At 40.7% G+C, this 19,526-nt stretch overlaps 1 protein-coding gene across 1 annotated transcript in view; it reads right to left on the bottom strand.

The window, feature by feature from the left end:
- Positions 1 to 19,526, bottom strand: part of LOC147017282 (uncharacterized) — a 350,244-nt gene that overhangs the window by 149,551 nt on the left and 181,167 nt on the right. Inside the window, exons 35-39 of the mRNA XM_085847971.1 lie at positions 9,872 to 18,976; positions 4,905 to 7,190; positions 3,008 to 3,148; positions 2,778 to 2,866; positions 866 to 989 (exon numbers count right to left, since the gene is read on the bottom strand). Coding sequence (XP_085704097.1) covers positions 866 to 989; positions 2,778 to 2,866; positions 3,008 to 3,148; positions 4,905 to 7,190; positions 9,872 to 18,976 — 11,745 coding nt within the window. The remainder of the gene's footprint in view (positions 1 to 865; positions 990 to 2,777; positions 2,867 to 3,007; positions 3,149 to 4,904; positions 7,191 to 9,871; positions 18,977 to 19,526) is intronic.

Below are 19,526 nucleotides of genomic sequence, written 5' to 3'. Positions count from 1 at the left end.
GTCTTTTCGAAGGAATTCTAAGCTGGTTACCCACATATGTTCGCATTTTCTTGTAATTACTAAAGGTCAGAGATGGCTTTTAGTCTGATGGTAAATTCTACGTTCCGACATCCAAACTCCCTAAATTGGTCAAGATAAGAGCAACAACAACTCTCTCTACTTCGGACATACTCTGGGATTTCTGCCGAAAGGAACAACATCATTTTGTTTTCTTTCCAAAAATGTGCTATTTAATATGCCATCGGTTGAGCTCGACCGTAAAGATACACGATGGTGCCAATATACAGGGCAACAAATTTCTCATCTTCCCAGGAGTTCTTCAGTAGAAAGATAGATGTATCCAAAGATAAGCATCACCAAGACTTTCCTCATTTTACAGATCATGCACTGGGATTATGAAGAACAAGACACGGTGATGATCTCCGAATTTGCCACAGTGAAGACGCATGTGCCATGGTCTTTCAAAAGTTTGGCAACCTATAACCTTTCACCAAAGAGAAAGCCAAAAGTGCAGCTCAACATCACATTGAACTTTGCTGTAAATGATGGTAAAGACTGGAGGTGGTGTAAACTCAAAAGAACAAATGTTCACAAAGACTGGAGGTGGTGAAACTCAAATGAACAAATATTCAAAGGATGCTTATTAAATTCCTCAATGATTTGTCAAAAGTTAGGTTTTCTGATTCAATAATTTTTTTCAACAATAATCAGCAGCAAACATGCACATGCAAAATATTAATCAGAGGAGCATTTGGCTAAACCATGCTGTTATGAGATCAATAATTAAAAGTAGAGTATCAGATAACAATTGTTTCTTTGAAAATAAACGTTCTGTTGTGTGAATTTTACACATTGTATGCAAGACCTTTTTCCTGCTGTGCTGTTCATGAGCTCCATGCACATCATGGGCACGTTCGCTTGCCAGCTCGTATACCTCCCGTAGAACAGCCAGGCGTGACTCCAAGGTGGTGCGCTGACAAGTTGGCAACCTGGTTGGGGATATGGTTAGACACCACCACAGATGTTGTTTAGTCAGATATGGCCAAGATAATCTAACTTACAAACTTCAAAAATTAAATTACCTTGTGGTTGCTGTGAAATAAGCTTCTTCCTCTTCATTATAGTGAATCCTTTTCCAGGCCCTTGCACCAGATTTGTTTTAAATGGCAGCTTTAAGCTCTAAAGGCCTCTGCTGCAATTATAATAGTATCACAAAACATTCCCCATTTACAGATTAACTCTTCTATTGCACTTCCTCTCTGAATTTCTAAAATGCCATCCACAGTCCATTGACTTTTGTGTTTTGTGCATGAATTATAAACTCTTAAAATACTATGAACACCAGTGCTGTACAGAGTGGCCACAAAGTCCCTATGCATGCAGTTAGAATTGTTTGAATCCATCTGGATGCTTCCCTCCATTCTCCACACAAATTTGAATTTTTCTCCATGTTCTTTTGGACATCTTCTATGTTGAGGGTTGGTGGTCATAAAAGCAGCCCCTGACAGCTGTTTTGAGGTCTTCAACTGTCAAGAAGCAGCTATCCTACTATCTTCAGCTATCCTGCGAAGAATCAGCCATCTTCAGCTATCCTGCAACAAGATGGTGCACCAGCACATTATGCTCTCGCAGTTAGAGAATATCTCGACGATGAATTCAGTGGACGATGGATTGGATGTGGATCTGAGATAGTGTGGCCTCCTCGAAGTCTGGACTTGACTTAACATGTGACAAATCGCTTTTGGGCATTTTGAAAGAGTAAATTTCTCATCTCTGCCTAACAACACTTGAAGACCTCAAAACAGCTGTCAGGGGGCTGCTTTTATGACCTTCAATGCTCAACATGGAAGAAGATGTCCAGAAGAACATGGAGAAAAATTCAAATTTGTGCGGAGAATGGAGAAAAGCATACGGATAAATTCAAATTAAATTCTAACTGCGTGCATCGGGACTTTGTGGCCACTCTGTACACAACATCTCCATCAAACATTTTCTATTGAGGCTGCCAATTGAATAAACAAAATATATCAACAATTCTGATTGTAAACATATATGATCAAAGGAAGAAAACCCCTTTCAAACAAGTGTTGCAGCTAGCTGCCAATTCATTCCACTCGAGGAGGGCTGCATGACACTTGGATGATCAAAGCAAGTGTCCCCTTGCTGGCAAGTCATATTTCTATCCTTCTCGTAACTGGGCATCATTACGAACCTCTTCCCAATTCTATGTGAGAATAATTATCTTTAGAATACTTGGCCATCCATCCAAGCCTGGTGTTGGCTTAATGGTTAAAGTGACTGGCTTAAGATCTTAGGGTCTTGAGTTGGAGCTCCTGTCAGCCATTGAACTAACACCAGGTGGGGTTGTCTCAGCCTGTTATCCTTCCGAGGTCTGCAAAATGAGTACCAGTGTCCTGCTAATAGAGGGCACTGCATCAGCGGCACAGCCGCACCCCCAGAAAATGATGCAACCAGGAGCCACAGGCTTCACACCATAGCAGGCCATCCATCCCACCAGCTACTGGGGAAATATTCATCAATACAAATCTGCAAATCAATCTTCAACTGTCAGTATCATTTCTCTTGGGCCATACAATCCAGTGAGATGCATGACATATCACACATCGTATGTGCTGATAAAGTGAATCACGTATTAAAATGTTTCGAAGTAATTAACTTTCCAAAGTTCAGATCATATCTAACCATGACAGAAAGAATTACTGAAGATGTAACTGAAATGCCACTTCCTCAATAACACAATCTGCAGCGATGCCCACCTGTCACCATAAAGAGCCAGGAAAGTTTCTGTTTTTTTGATGTTGTCAGCAACCTCCTCTTTCTGTGAAAGGAACTCACTCGCGAGCCTCTGAAAAGGCAGACACATAAATTTGAGCATGTCGTTTAGCTTAAGCAATCCAAAGTTTTAATTTAATAGAATCAAATACAATCTTGAACAAATCACTGCCACGGATGTGTGTTATCACTGTCTCATCAGGGCTCCACTTGCCTGCATTTCCTTCTCGTGCTGCTGCGTGGACTCGGCAGAGCCTTGTGGTTTGCTGGATAGCTCTTGCACAACTGCAGAGACCCAGGTAAGAATGCACTCGATCCGTGACAGATGCTGCTCATGAGTTTCAGACAAGGATTGCTGAGCCAGCAGGTAGATGAAGGATGTAGATGGGGGCACAAGTGGTAAATGGTGTGAAAGCAAGATGATGATGGTGGTGATTTAAAAGGAGACGAAGGTGAAAATAAAGGATGTGGCAGAAATTAGATTAGAAAATGCACCGAACCTCAATGTGATGAAATGCTTTTTTTTCTTCAAAATTTGGCATTTTGCACAACCGCTTCCCCCTGCCCCCCCCCCCCCGCCCCTCACAATGCCTAATCACAATTCATTCTTCAGCCATTCCAAGCACATTCATAGCACAATTTAAAAGAAAGAGTCAAAACTGATGACTGTAATCATCTGATTCTTTATTGCAAGCATCATGTAAACCAGTTACAAAGCATAGCACACATAATATAATAAAACATGTCATTTCAGAAATATGTGCTGAAGATTCGTAAGGCATTCCAAAAGCTCCATACAGTTGTTCCAAATTGTTTCTGGTGCTCAAAAACCAATATCTCCCCCACTCGATCTTCAGCGTATAAAGAGTAGACGATTTTGTATTTCCAACAATGAAGCCATTCACACCATGCATGTCCTTATAGGTAATCGAAGTACACAAGTATCAAATAATAGGTTGCTAAAATGTTTCAACACTCCGAATGCAAAGTGTAAACACTCAAATATGCAATGAAACTACAACCTATGCAAACTTTACCAAAACGCAGCAGAATGTAGGCCTGGTTTTCTGACTGCAAATTGCTCCGATGGTGATGTTCAGACAACAGCAATAAAAAAAAAATGTATGCAAAAGGAAGAAAAGGTTTTATGAAAATTGATTTTCAAAATAGCAATCGGAGGAGGTGAGCTATCGCTGGCACCCTGGCCAAATCGTGGGTTCCTGTCACTTTCGTTCGAGCATCCTGTGTAAACCTGGTGCTCGCTTAGTGGTTAGTGTGGCTGGCTTGGGATCTTAGGGTCCTAAGTTCAAGCCCTGTTGGCTGCTGAATTAACACCAGGTGGGGTTGACTCAGCCTGTCATCCTTCTGAGGTCGGTGACATGAGTACCAGTGTACTGGTAATTGTGGCACTGCATCAGTGGCATAGCCGTGCCCCAACAACATGATAGCTACCCGACAGCTGAACTGCCATATGCAAGAAGAAGAAGACGAGTATCCTGTGTCTGAATGGCAATCTATCCATTATTATAAGAAGATTATTCTCGACTTGACGTGAACACCCCAAAGGCCTGTCAAGAGTATGGGGCCTCCATTATACTTTAATCCGATCCTCATCCTGTCTAACCCCAGCATCACCAAACTCCCCAGAATACTGTCTGTGCCTGCACAGATATTTTACATTACTTCTCAAAATTACTCATCATCCCCATCTCCCTTCCCCAATTTATGAGCCATTGCTTGGCATAAAAAAACGTTTCAAAAACTCAAAATGCCAGAATAGATTTCTGAAAGTTCAAACAGAATTGATGATTCCAGGACACAGAAAAAAAATGGAGGATAAGAGTGAACCGGAATTATAATATCAGATTGGAAACTATAATTTCGATGGAAATTATCAAAAACATGACCTTCTGACAATCAAATGTTGGCACTCGGCTTGCAAACTTATCACGACGCCTTTCCAATACTATGGAGGGGGGGGATTAAAAAGCTCCCCTCATCGTGCAAATAATCAATAAAACAAAGACATTTCACAAAGTATTTCCTTCTTGTTTATTATCTTTTTCTGTGGAATATGCCTTTGGAGTTGAGTCAAAGCCCAACTTTCTCTAACCCATGCCAGGGACTGGACTGAAAACTCCAGGTCTTGGGGAAGTAACAGCAGCTTCTAACATCCACACATTGACACTTGGGTCCAGCAAAGAACCTTCTAGAGCTTCCTTGTAGGAGATCCACGCACCACTCTTGGGACATATTAGGCACTTGAGATGCATCGCTACGTCTCGAAGGCTCATCACCAAAGAGCTGTCGGCAAGCTCCAAATTAACAGCTTCAAAAAGTGGGACACGCTCTGGCCTGCCAGGATCGACTAATCCTCCTGTGAGATACTGAACCTCAAGATAAAAGCGACCCATCTCATGTGTCAACAGTCCTTCTTTCATGGCCTGAAAAACTGGAAGTTTGATCTTGCTCAATGGATGTTCGAATCCAATAAAAGTCTTTTCAGCTATCTCTATTGCCTGGCCTATCTGGACATCCACAAGTCCACGATCGATCGCATCCCTCAAACAGTAACGAGCACCGGAAAATGGGTCAACAATCCCTCCAGTGCATACCTGAGCTTCGAGCAGTTTATGCGCAGTATTATAATCAAGTAGGTTGCATTGAAGAGCTTCAACAATGTTTACCTTTTCAACTTTATTGGCATCCAAAATGCATCCAATTGGGGGTGTCTCAACAAGAGGATCTGTCCAAGGTTCTGGTGATGTAGTTATTGGAATCCCAAATGAAGAATCTGAAGAGATTCCAGGGAGACACGATGTCACTAAGCAATGCTCACCTTCTCCTCTTGGTGGAGTACACAATATCTCAGCAAATTCTGTGATGGATAGCTGACCAGCATGGTACTGATCAACTTTGTCTTGTTTGATTTGTCCACTGGCGAGTGCATCATCAATGCTGAACTGCTCACCAGATCTTTGATTCACCAAGACTGAGCAACTGGTTCCAGTACTTGAAGGCATGATGATCTCTTCCCACTCGCACTCTTGCTCCAGAAGTTGGCAGTATATCTGGTGATCAATTAGGCCGACAGAGTATGCCTGCAGCACACTCAAATCTCTCCCTGTTATTGGGTCCACAATCACAATTTTACGTTTTCTCACTGAGGAGGTAGAAAGCGTTTTGGGCTCAGATTTTCTTCTCAATGAGAGCAAAGCGAGACCTGTGTCTGGATCAATTATGCAACGGTTGAGTAGTTTCAAATAGGTTAGGTTCTCCTCTGTATTTGGATCAAAAAATCCCTTTGTGTCATCACTGGGATCAGCAAGAATGCTATTCATTTCCATGTCAAACAAGCCTCGGGAATAGGCAACATCCACAGGAAGACGGACACTTGCTTCAGGGTCAATTACGCCTCCAGTGGCAATTTGGGCTTCAAGAAGGCGAATTCCACGTTGCTTTACAACAATGCCTTTATTAATGGCTTGAAAAAGGGACATAATGTCTCCCGAAAATTTGTCCTTGTACCCAGTTACGGCACAACCGGCTGATAAAAGTGTGTCACGGTATTCCTGACCAACGATACCTCTCTGAATGGCCTCATCAACCGTGAGCTTGTGATTCCGCAAAGGGTCTATTATGAACCCGGTTGCGGCTTGTGCCTCCAGTAACACCAAACCCGTCCCAGGTCTAATCAGGGCTTTCATCATGGCGGAATAAATCGGAAGTTTTTCTTGTGTTTCTTCGATAAGTATTCCCGCGATGCAGCTTGTGCCTTCAAGGTATCTGCTGATAGATTCTTTCACATCGCTTACAGACACTGAACCTTCATGCAGGTGTTTAGAAACTTCAGGCTTAATAATGTTGAGATGTTCTAGCTCACTTAAAGTGACACGTTTTTTAAGCCCATGAAAGAAGATCTCCTTCTTTTTACCCGACTTTACTAACTTGATCTCAATAATCTCTAAGATAATGATGATGATATGCCTGATTGTTATTTCTTCAGAGTAATACGAGGAAAGCAGTTCTTGGCATTTATCTTCTGGGATTAAGCATCTGTTGCTTAAAATATTCCAAAGTGAGCTATTTTTACCCTCTTCTATTTCAATTGGTAGTTTTAACACTTCCTCTTTCAAGAGTTTTGTAAACTCTGCTAATTTTTCTCTGGTATGTTTGCTTGGACTTTGTGCAGGAACGACACCTGCTTGATCAGCACCTGGTGGAACTAACTGAGCTTGATGATGTCCTTTTGGCTTCTCCTCATCACTTGTTCTTTCACACACGGTTATTTCTTGTACAAGTTGAGTATTTTCTCCCATATTGTTTTTGTGCATCTCCTCAAAGGCTTCCATCTCCAGACGTTCATTTGAAGTGTCCTTGTCTTGATGGATGGTGACCTGTGGAAATAAACAGAAAAATGAGAACTATGCACAGCGTCCTGTGTAAATGAAGAAGTTGAGACTTATTGAGGAGATTATAAAACATAGGTCTGTTAGAGCAGGAATATGTAATTTGTTTAGGGTGCCAGTGATAACTCGCCTATTTTTTGTGGACATCGTGGAATCTACAACATCCACCAAATAATGCCAGCAGACAGGACATTCAGTTTAACGTCCAGCCAATGGACAGGATGACAGTTTATAACTGCGTCGGGATTCAAACCCAAGTTGGACAGTCACAGGGGTGATTGTGCATACCTATTGGGTATCCTGCCAGGCATACTGAATGCTTTAGATAATAAAAGAGAAATGAAAACTATTTTCCACATATGGCTCTGTCCATGTTAACTCGACACACTCGTGGTTACCAAAACGGTCATTTTTCTTCAACATTCTTGATGTTGCACAGCATTACAGTGTTACCATTTGGCACATACAGGTATGTAAGATAAAGGTGAGTTTTCTTTCTTTACACAAGTCTTTTAAAGCACAGTGGACAACACGTTCTGCTCATGATGCAGACTTTTTACAATCATTTATATCCAATGGGTAGAATGTTCTGTTGACATATTTAACACTCTTTTCAATCTTTGGAACCTATTTCTGTAAATTTTTTTGTGAATGTTCAAATCGAGAGTGCAGTGTTATCGAGGTGAAGAAGTGAAGATGGCATTCTTGACCTTTTACTGCAATCTGTTGTTCAAAACCATGATAATGAATGAAAGTGTTCTTCGATGAGTTAAGTCCAGAAGTCTGTATTCAGACCAAAACAAATGGTTGGACTTGGGCTAAATGTACGTTAACTTTTGCTTACAAGCCCTTCATTTACATGTGTGGTAAAGCAGAAACTTTGATGAAGGAGGATTGAAGAAGCTGGATACAAACTCAAACACAACAACAGGGGGGCTGAACAAGTAGGAAGGAATTATTCCCACATTCTTGTGGGGTTGGCCGGGGGAAGCATGGCCCAAGTCTTTCACGTACCGGGTGGCCAGGCCTGATGTTCGACTAAGGTTGGGGCAGGAATTTGGAATTTGTGCAGGGTGCCGGTGATAGCTCACCTGCTCGTTGCGAAGGACACTGGGGGATCTATAAATACAGGACTCCCGTTTAACATCCATCCAAGAGACGGCACATGCATTAATGAATCTCCCTGCCTGTGAAGCAGCTGGATGACAATTTATAGCTGGGTCGGTATTCAAACCCAAGCTAGACAATGTAGAGGCGAGCATGCATACCTCTAGGCCATCCTGCCAGCCTGGTTTTCACAATTACTTGGATTATAATTAAAAGTCAGGAAGGGTATGGTTATTGACGTTCAAGTTTTTTTTTTTAAATTAAACATCATCACGGCACCCTTCTGTCTGTCTGTCTGTCTGTCTGTCTGTCTGTCTGTCTGTCTGTCTGTCTGTCTGTCTGTCTGTCTGTCTGTCTGTCTGTCTCTCTCTCTCTCTCTCTCTCTCTCTCTCTCTCTCTCTCTCTCTCTCTCTCTCTCTCTCTCTCTCTCTCTCTCTCTCCTGCCAAAGCAGCTTCCTGAGCAAGGGCTATTCTGGATGGTTTGCCATTGCCTTTCCAGCAGTAGTTCGGGCAGGAATTTGGAATTTGTTAATGCTGTCGGTGATAGCTCACCCAATCTTCACGAAAGACACTGTGGGGTCTTTAATGTCCAGAAACCAATGCCGGCAGACTGGATGCCTGGTTTAACGTCCATCTAAGGGGCGGCACACACATTGATGGCACAAACGTCTATCCTGCCTGTGAAACACCGGGATGACAGTTTATAGGTGAATCGGGATCCAAACTCAGGCCAGACACCGCAGAGGCGAGTGTGCGTACCTCGCTCGGTGCCATCCTGCCAGCCCTACTTTTGTGTGCAGGAAATAACTGATAAGATTTCACAACAACATGAAGTTCAAACATTACCGGCAATTAAAAAATTTGGTCTTGTGTTTGGCACAGTTAGCTTGAACAGAGCCATTTGCACTGTGGTAGTAAAATGATAAAATACATGATATTCAAAGAAAGAATGTTAAAATGGAAGACATGAGCATACATTACCTATTGTGCTTGTCGTGCATCCAAATAAGAAGATAATCAGTATTCTTCTTCTTCACTATCTGGAGCCACCAAGCCTTGAGGACCCCCATTTGGCGTAATTGTTAGAAACAAACGATGCATTGCTTTTGCTCATCCTTCAAGACATTGAACCACATGATTACATAACATCATTCGAAGCATTAATATTGGGAGCAAGATTTCCAAGCAAGGATTTTGAGAACTTAGCTTGCAATGCAGGTTAGTTCGGGAATAAAAGCTTGAGAGCAATACACCGCAGCTGCACTCAAATCAACCACACAACTGTAGAGACACTCTAATGTTATATGGTATAGTTTGCTGTCCGAAGCATTATTAGCAAATTACCCAAATCTGTGAGTAAACATAAATTATAGTTGTTATTGCCAACATGTAAAATGTACATACATGTAAGAATTATGGTAGATTATGAAAACAATTGTTCAAGAGTTGGTGGCTTCCAGATATATTCTATCTTACTTTTTGTTATAACCAAATGATATATGATAAATTTTGTTTGATGTTGCATTTAAACTGCAAACTACAATGATACCATCACTCGATACCTCATTGTAATCTGCACTGGTCCTTCCATCTTGATTCTCCAGTCTTGTTGGTACCTTCTCCAGCTCCGGAATTGGTAGATTTGCCTTTTCCTTCTCTTTATCCATCTCAGTTGGGTGAACACGAACATCCTCCGATTCTACACCTTGAGACTTCCAGCGTTCATATCCAAATGTCTTCTCATACAATCTCATCAACTGTGCAACCTTATCACATGTAATGCAGGGACTATGATCTTCATATTGCTTTTGATGCCTTTCCAGCTGTGCCGAGTGTTTATCTGAGGTTTCACAGCTCGTTTGGTTAACATCTTCTGATTTTGATGTTGGATCCCACAAACTTGTTGATGCATCATCTCGAGCATAGGACTGAGAAACTTCATGAAACAAGCGCTTGAACTTTCTCACCAAATCTTTGCAAACGGCACATGCTCCCGAGCTAAAAGCAGTCGTTTGTTCATCCAAACGTGGCATCTTGATGAGTTCCTGCAACTTCACCTCTATTCCAGCAAGTTCTTTTTCCACATTGCCCAGTTTGTGAAGAATATCTTCCGTACATTTTCTGATGTCCTTTAGTGCCTGATTGACATTTGCTTCCTCCTCAAAAGAAGCCTCTGGTTGAAGTAATTCAAGTTCTTTTTTCAGATTGATTATCTCACCTTCTAGCTCACATTTAGCTTCTGTTATCTTGGCAAGTTCATCTCTCATTTGGCCTATTACAGACTCCATTGCAGCCTTCCCAGCTTCCATTTCCTCAACCTGCTTTTGTAACTCAAAACCTTCTGTTAAACCCACGCGGGCCTTTTTTGCTACGTCGCCACTCTGAGTTGCCATCGGTTGCGGGTCGACTGATGCTTGTAGTTTCCCCATTACATGGTGTGCTCTTTGTGACTTTTCGATTATATTTTTCAGCTCCTTCGTCTTCTCTTTAAGTAAATTAATTTCATCTTCAGTGTCACAAACACATTTTCTTGCCTTGATCAATATGTGCATTGTGTCACGAATATCTACTTTCAAAGCATAGTTTTGTTCCTCAACCTTGCCAGAGTCTTTTACCTTTTCAATAGATGCAACAGGTTCTTTGCTTTCACTTGCCTTGGTGTCGATATTTTTGCCTTTCAAAGTTTCTATCTTATTGAAATGTATGTCACCCATTTCCTCTTGCTCCAACATGAGCTCAACTTGAACAGCTTGATTTCTTGTATTCCGACATTTGACCTCAACTTCCATTGGACACTGCTCTTTTGAAATTGTCTTGAGAATATATTTATCCTGAAACGTTGTGACTTCATCCTCAAGCACATTCTTCTCTTGTTCCATTCTACATAGCAGTGAATGCAAATCAAAAAGTTTATCAGACATTTCCTTTATATCTGTGTAAGTTTGCATTTGACTGTCCTGTTCATGATGAGGCATCTTCCCGACATCTCCGAACTCAGATTTAACTTTAACGAGTTCACTTTCAATGTTTAACTTTGATTTTTCAGTTGCACCAACCTCATGCTTAAGCTGTTCAATCCGACTTTCCATTTCCCTCTTTTGTGTCTCGATAAACTTCACCAAAGCTTTGTGATTATTTTCTTCTTCATGCAGTCTACTATTTATCAATTTATTATCTTCTTCAAGACCTTTACAATGATCTGCAGTCTCCTGCAACTTCTTTTGCAACAAATTGGTTTCTTGGATTGCTGTGCTGTTCTCCACAGACAAATATTCTGCCAAGGCCTTTTGCACACCATGAGCCTGCTCAGAAGCCTTCTGAAGCTGAATGAGCTCTTTTACTGCCTGACACACTTGTACCCTTAAGGGGGATAAAATATCTGTTTTGCCTTGTGAATGTTGCTCAAACTTTTCTCTTAGTTCTGCCATATCTTCCAGAATATTCTTAAGATCATCTTCAACACATCGTTTTTCTAAGGCAGCTTCATTTGCTACTTGTTTCATATTTTCAAGTTCCTGCTCTAATTCTTCATTGCGATTACTCATTACATCAAGACTTTTCTCAAATTTGTTTTCTTTTTCGATCATATCGGCCTCAAACTCAGATTTGTGCTCCTTGGCTACAAGTACATCACCCTGTAGCCGTTTAAGCTCCGCTTCGAGTTTGCTTTTCTGTTTATACATTTCATCGAGCGATTCAGTTGGTTTTTGTACCGTTCCTATGACTTGGTCTTTAGCTTGGACTTTTTGCTCCTGTAAAAGTTGAAGCTCATTTCTTTCTACTTTTAGCTGATATTCAACCTCATTTTTGTTCTGATTCTCCATATTTGCTGTCTGTGTAACTTCTTTCAGCTGATCTTCAAGAATTTGCCTCTGGTCCACCATTTTCTGAACTTGCGTGCAAATCTGAGCAAGTTTTGAAAGCACACTTTCAGCAACCTCTGTGTCATTCTTACTCTGATTATCAGGCATGCTGTCCCAATGGCAATTCATCAAATCATATAATTTATCCAACTCGCTATCAATCTCGTTATTATATTGATTGGCTTTATCTGCTTTCTCCCTGAGTTGTGCGAGGTCTTCCATTATGGACCTGTTCTCCAAATCCATATTTTCAACCGAGTTCTGAAGTTCAGTGCTGCTTTTGTTCATTCTTGTCTCAACTTGTGCCTTCTCATGCTCCATGACCTTGTAGCGATTTTTGGTCTTTTCTAACTCTTTCTTCAGCTGGTCATAATTTTTAAACACTTGCTCTTTCTCTGCAAACAAATGCTCTGTCACCATTTTCTGCCTCTGCAAGGCATCCTCTGTAAGCTGCTTTTGTCTCATCAATTCTCTGACTGCTTGCTTCAGTTGCAACCTCGGTGACTGTTCCTCGTTTGCAGTTCTCAATTCTACCCGGGATTTCTCTTTCTCAATGAGATGTTCAACCTCTGTTTTTAATTCATTCAGTTCATTTTCTATTTCCCTTATGTTTCGAACTGCTTGCACAGCTTCTGACTTGACATTCCTCAAGCATTCCTCCAATTCTGAGTTTTTCTGATTCAATTTTCCAACTAATGCGTCCACGTCGGCATAATTTTTATCCGATGCCATTTTCTTCTTCATCGCCTGCTCCACAATGCGTTTCTGCTGTTTGACATTAACAAGTAGTTCTTGTGTTGTATGTTCAGCCAGTGTTCTTTTCAGGACTTCGTTCTTTATTTCCTCTTTCAATATTTCAGTTTCATCATTGTGTTGCTGCTTTTTAAGCTCAAACTCTTTTTGGAGCTCCTTTAGTTTTTCCTCCTTCGTAAACTTATGTTGGTTGGCTTCATCAGCCATATTGCTTAACCACCTCAATTCTACATCCATTGTCTTCTTCTGTGCATTCATATCTCGTAATAAGGATTGCAACTCGCTATCCACTTTCTTTTTGGAGACTTCCAGTCGTAACTTCTCATCTTGAAGAATTTGATTATGTTCAGCTGCCTCCTGTACTCCCTTTTGCAAGTGGCTCACCTTTTTAAGAGCATTTTCCTTTTCTACAGCCAGACATTTCTCCCTAGCTGTTTGCTGTTCCAAAGCTTCTTCTGCTTGACGGTTGAGTTCTTTTATGGCATGCCGCAGCCGCACTTTTGCAGGAATACTTTCCAGCTTTTCTGGAGCACTTTCAGCACAAAATGTGGTTGGCAGTTTTTCCTGTTTTCTTAGTTTCAATTTTTGCTCAATTTGCTCCACCTCCTTCTTAAGTTCATTTAATTCATTCTCGGCCTCCCCTGTCTGCTCATGAGCACTTCCTGCTTCTGCTTTGACATTTCTTAAATCTTCTTCTAATGCTCTATTTTGTTCATCCATCTTCTTAAGTAACACATTTATCTCAGTAAGTTTTTCTTCTGCTTCATTTTTCTTTTTCAGTGCCTGTTCTGCATTTTGCTTTTCCTGTTCCAAACTCACAAGCACCTCTTGTGCATGCTCTTCAGCTTGTGTTCTTCTCATAACTTCCTTTTTGGCTTTCTTTTTCAACCTGTCCATTTCCTCCATTTCATGCTGCTTTTGTTGTTCAAACTCCTTTTGAAGCTTTGCAAGCTTATCTTCATTTGAAGACTTCTGCTTGCTGGATTCAGCGACGTCATTTTGTACCTGCTTAATTTGTTCTTGCAGTGCCGTCTTGTGCTCATCTGCATCTTTAAGTAAGGCCTGATGCTGACTTTCAACCTTCTTCCACTTTGATTCCAATCGCACCTTTTCCTCTTTTGCAACCCTGCAGCACTCTTTGCATTTTTTCACCTCCTTCTGGAGCCGACCAGCTGCCTGCAATGCCTGGTCCTTTTCAGTTTCTAGACGATCTACTGTCGCTTTCCGCTCAGCCACAGCTTCTTTTAACTCCTGTTTCAGTTCTCTAACAAACCCTCGAAGCTGCAATTCCATTGGTGCCTTATGGAGCTTGCCGGAACTGTCAATATGCATTGCAAATGACATTTTGCTTGGGATTCTCGGTTTTCCTTGTTCCTTGTCAAATTCCAACTCTTCTTTTACACCATTTAGTTCATTCTCAATGCTTTTTGTATATGCCAGATCTTTAGCAGCTTCAGCCTTGATGCTCTTCAATTTTTCAGTCAATGCCATATTTTCTTCATCCTTCTTTTGAAGTGAAGCTTCCATGGCATTGAGTTTGGGTTGTGCTGTGGAATTATTATCTATTTCTTGCATTTGACTCCCTGACCTGTCCAATTCATCCTCACCTGGTCCAAGTTTTTGTTTTCCTTCAAACTTCTGCTCCTTCATTGCAGATTCAAAAGTTTCAACCTGAATGCCAATGTGCTTTACCAGTTTTTCTTTAATATCGTCATCTTTTACATATTGCTCATTACATGTTGTTATCTCAACATTAACTGTACATTTCTCAGGTGTGTCTTTTGGAAAGAGCATTTTGTCTTCTTTTGCCAACTTGTCTTCTTGTATTAACCGATTGATTTCTTGCTTTTGGATGTCCACATCGACTCCAGCCCCCCCTTTACTGACTTTAGCTGCTTCTTTCCTCAAACATTTTAGTTCATCTTCCATCATCCATTTCTCTTCTTCCGATTTGTCCAGTAAATTATGCATTTCAGCAACTTGCTCTGGAGGTTCTGCAGGCCTGGTTGCTCGTTTTAGGTATTCCAGTGCATACTCTATGTCTCTCAGCTCATTCTCAAGATGCACCTTATGATGATGCAACACACTTACACGATCTTTAATCTCCTTTAGCTGTTTCACAAGAGTTACCTTTCTCTCCTGTACATTTCCTCCTGCTAAGCATTTCTCACTCAACGTTTTTGACCTCTTTATTGGATTTGATGCATCCCCTCTTTGTTTTCTTGCCTTTGGTTGTGGATTTTGCTCCATCTCTTTAGTGCATTTTTCTATTTCGGCCTCAACCTCCCGTTTTTGCTTAGCAAGTTGTAAAACATCCTTATTCAACTGAGACAGCTCTTCATTCATTTCTAAATGCCACGACCTTGTCTCCTGAAACAGGAATCCCAACCAATTTCCCACTTTCTCCTTTCTTGCTGACATTTTTGCTCTTTCCTCCTCAATAACCTTTTTTGCAGCTCCTTGAACCTCTTTCTTCAGTATATTGGCTTCCTTCAGTGCCTTTTCCTTCTCAGCAGCAAGGCGATGTGATAGCTCCCGTTCGTGTATCAATGCCTCTTCTGCATGCTGTTTCAAACCCACCAGCTCTTTCACTGCTTGCTGTACCTGTAACCTTGTTGAACTTTTAGCTGTCCCTTCAGCAACTGGTTCAAGTGGGAAACTTGTAACTTTGTGTTGATTAGGTTGTTGCTTTGAATCACATTTTATCATCACCCTCGATTTTTGATATTGCAGATTCACTTGAGCTGCCTCATTGGTCACTTTATTCAGTTCTTCTTGCAAACCTTCTTTCTGCTTTTCCATTTTCCCATGTTCTGACTCATGTAGCACTATCCGTTCTTTAATTTCTTGTCCCACGGTACATTCCAATCTAGCTTTGCCCTCTTTGTTATTTTCTTTCAATTGCTTTAACTCAATCTTCAGTTTTCTCAATTCATTCTCCAATTCATTTTTATTTTGTTTGGCTTCATCTCCCTCATCCTTCAGCCATTTAGGCTCACTTCCAAATGATTTTTCCTGTACATGCATATCCTGGAGGGGAGCATCAGGTGCTGCATCTCCCTTTTCCCTGAATGATAACAATAATTGGTTTTCTTCCTCCAGGTTCTTGCATTTCCACATTGCTTCCTTTAACTCCACCCGCAACCTGGAGGCCTCTTGTAAAGCTTTTTCTTTCTCTTTTTCAGAGCACTCTTCCTTGGCTTTCTGCTGGGCTCGACCCTCTAATGATTGCTTCTTCAGCTTGCCCAGTTCTTCGTGGGATTGAATTTCTTCACATGTCTTTATCTGTTCTTCATGACCTTGTGCACCTTGTATTTGAGGGAGTGGTTTACTTTGAGGTCTTACGTTGCCTTTTTGTTTTAGACATGCCACCTCATCTTCAAGTTTGTTACATCGATCTTTTATGGATGTGTACTGCTGGCCAGCTTTTGCTGCCTCATCTTTGACAATTTTCAGTTCATCTTCCAATTGCCTCTTCTGCTTTTCTGTTTCCTCAAGTAATGTTTGTACGTGAAAATCTTTTTCAGACATTTTGCTTCCATCAGTTGTAACTTCTGCCGTGCTTTCCTGAAAAAACCTGGATAACTGCCGCAGGTGTTCAAACTCTTCCTTAAGTTTCTCCAGATCACTTTCAATGTCTTTCCGATGTTTTATCTCTCTCGCTGCTTTATCCTGAACGTTCTTCAGCTGTTCCTCCACAGCTCTTTTGTGTTCTTCTACTTTTTTAACATGCAGTTTCATCTCAGCAAGATTCTTCAGGATCTGGACATCTTCTGTCGCAGGCATCTTACCTTGCTCATAAAGTACAAGCAGATGATGTTGATCAAGTTCCCACTTTACTCTCAATAGTTCATTCTCAATATCCGTTTTATATTGACGAGCTTTTTCAAATTCATCCCTCAGGCATGTTAATTCTTTCTGCATCGATTCATTCTCTGCATCCATTTCTTGAATCAACATCTCCAAATTATTTTCACCTGCTTTTCTTCTGTCTTCCAGCCTTATTTTCTCTTCCGCAAGAACATGGCAACGATCACTGCTCTCCTGGACCTCTTTCTGTAACCGGGCTACTGTCTGAACTGCTTTCTCTTTCTCTACAGCCAAACGCTCTGCTAAAATTCTCTGTTGCATCAGAGACTCTTCACATTTCTCCTTAATATCAAAAGGCTTTTCCCATACTGCAGAAAATTCCACTCCTACTGGTTTGTCTTTTGCAGTTAAGCTGTCATCATGCAATGAAGAGGCGATGCTTTTATGATCAACGGTTACAGTTTTTCTGAGGTCTTCAACCTCCTTGTACAACATCTTCAGTTTATTTTCAGCATCTTTTTGGCAGTGCTTGGCTTTGTCAACTTCTTCTTTCATCAATTTTCGTTCTGCCTCAATAACTATTTTCTCTTTTTCCAAACTATTAAATATATTCTGTGAATCAGATGACATTTCTAAGGGCACTTTAATTGTTGTTTCTGAAATCAAGTCCAGATCATGGTGTTCATCTTCAAAGCATCCACTTAGATAATCGGCCTGATTGAAGGAAAGTTCTGATGCTTTCAATGTCATTGATGCATCTTCTTGAAGTTGTTCCAAGAGGTGTTGATATTCTAGCTGTATCTTCCTCAGTTCATTCTTCTTCTCTGCCATTGCAGCATTACAAGCCAACTTGTCAGCATCTTCACATTTTTCTCCAGCTGCTTCTGCTTTTAAAATTTCATTCTTTGCTACCTCTTCAGCTTTTTTATACAATTCCATCACTCCTTCAAGCTTGATTCTCTGCAGTTGCAATTCATGCTTTCTTTGAACTTTTGGTTCCATATTGTCTGCCAGTTTTACTGTGTCATCTGTAATGCTGCCGAACTCATCTGTAGTTTTCCGTAGCCTGTAAAGTTCTTCTTGAAGTTCACGTTTTTCCTTGGTTACTTTGTCAAGCTCCAGTTTCAGAATTATTTCTTCTGCAACTTTTTGGTTCTGAGATAGTGTGTCCTCCACATCTTTCTTTTGTTCCTGGATGTCTGCTTTGGAGAGATGCTTTAAATGTCCAATTTTGTTCCTCAACATCTTCTGACTTTGACTGGCCTTATCTTCAAGTAGGTTTTCTCTTATGATTTCTTCCATGACTTTCTGTGGGTTTTCTATGTCCTGCAGATTCTTTTGCAATAATTGTTCAGTTTGGTCTCTAAAAATACAAGTCTCCTCTATTATTGCCATGTGATCAGCCAGGGTTTTCTCTGACTTTGGAAGTTTACATCTTTTTTGATCCTCTTTTTTCTGTGGCTGATACATTGCCTCATCAAGTGAGAACTGAAAACTTTTGGTTTCTATTTCCATGACTAATTTATTAACATAGGTTTCCTCTCTATCTGGATCATCTTTACTTATTGTTTTCTGAGCTTCATTACAAAAAGTTTGGGATGCTGCTTCCAACCTTACTGGTGTCTTAACTTTACCAAGTTGTTGTTGAAGAAGAACATTTTGCTGAGAAATTGCAAGTATGTCTTCTTTGACCATATGCAGTTCCTGAATCAGAGCAAGCTTTTCTTTCTCCGTTTTCTCTAAAGCTTTGTGCAAATTCTCGAGCTCGCTTTTATCAGAAAGTCCTATCTGTAAATAAGCTTCAGGTTTAATTGGCAGCTCTCGTATAATCAAATCTTCCTCAAAAAACGAGTATTGATGGACATCTTTTTCATCCAAATTATGTATTGTGTGACCTTCTGTTTGGAATTGACAATCAAAGTGTTGTCTTAGTACATCTGTTGGAGCCCTTGACACATCTACAGATTTTGAATGCATGTTGGGATCATCGACCTCTGTCTGCAGCTCTTTATGATAATGGGGAGCAATGTCTTCCTGTACCATGTGCCCATTTTGCTGTTGGGAAAGTTGAAGTTGCAGACTTCTAGCCTCTTCTTCAGCCTGATCTTTTCCCTGAGTAAGAGCTTCCAAAAGCTTGCTCTGATCGTGCAGCTTATCTTGCATTTTTGCACTGTGAAGAACAGTGTGGGAATCCATCGCAGAAGATGTCGCACTCTGCATTCTCTTGATGGACATCTGCTTCTGGATATGAGAACACGATGGTGATGGAGCCACGTGCAACGTTCCCTCAAAATATAATGCAAAGTGTGAAGCAAAAAGCCATGCAGGAAGCATACCTCCAGCAATCAAACAGCAAAAACTGTTAGATGTTAAAAGCACCTGTTTTGGAACTCCTCAATCCTTCACACACAATCAAAATGAGGATTTGTCCAGTGTTCAAATCTGCCACCATCATATGGCATTTCATTCATTTCAAGGACAATGTGTCATCATGGTAACAGCTGGTGGAGACTTCGAGGTCTCTTCCTAAGTTATCAAGTTCAGGAAATTTTATTGCTGCTCAAAGTTTTTTCAGAATGTTATGGATGAAATTATCAGTCAAAATATCTACTATATTGTTTTTATCCTTTCGAGACAAAAGAACATGTCTTTCATGGTTCCTGAGAAGTCATGCAATACACTTTGAGTTATTGAAATAGAGTGAATGCACCCAACCAACAAAACAAGTCTTTCTATTGCTGAAAGATTCTACCCCAAAATGAAATTTAATGATAAATTGTTGATTACACTG

Source organism: Eptatretus burgeri, chromosome 11, assembly GCF_056783735.1.
Source record: "Eptatretus burgeri isolate ZD-2024b chromosome 11, Ebu_testis_v1, whole genome shotgun sequence".
Taxonomy (NCBI): Eukaryota; Metazoa; Chordata; class Myxini; order Myxiniformes; family Myxinidae; genus Eptatretus; species Eptatretus burgeri.
The sequence above is the reverse complement of the archived record's forward strand: the minus strand, read 5'-3'. Positions and strand labels throughout refer to the sequence as shown.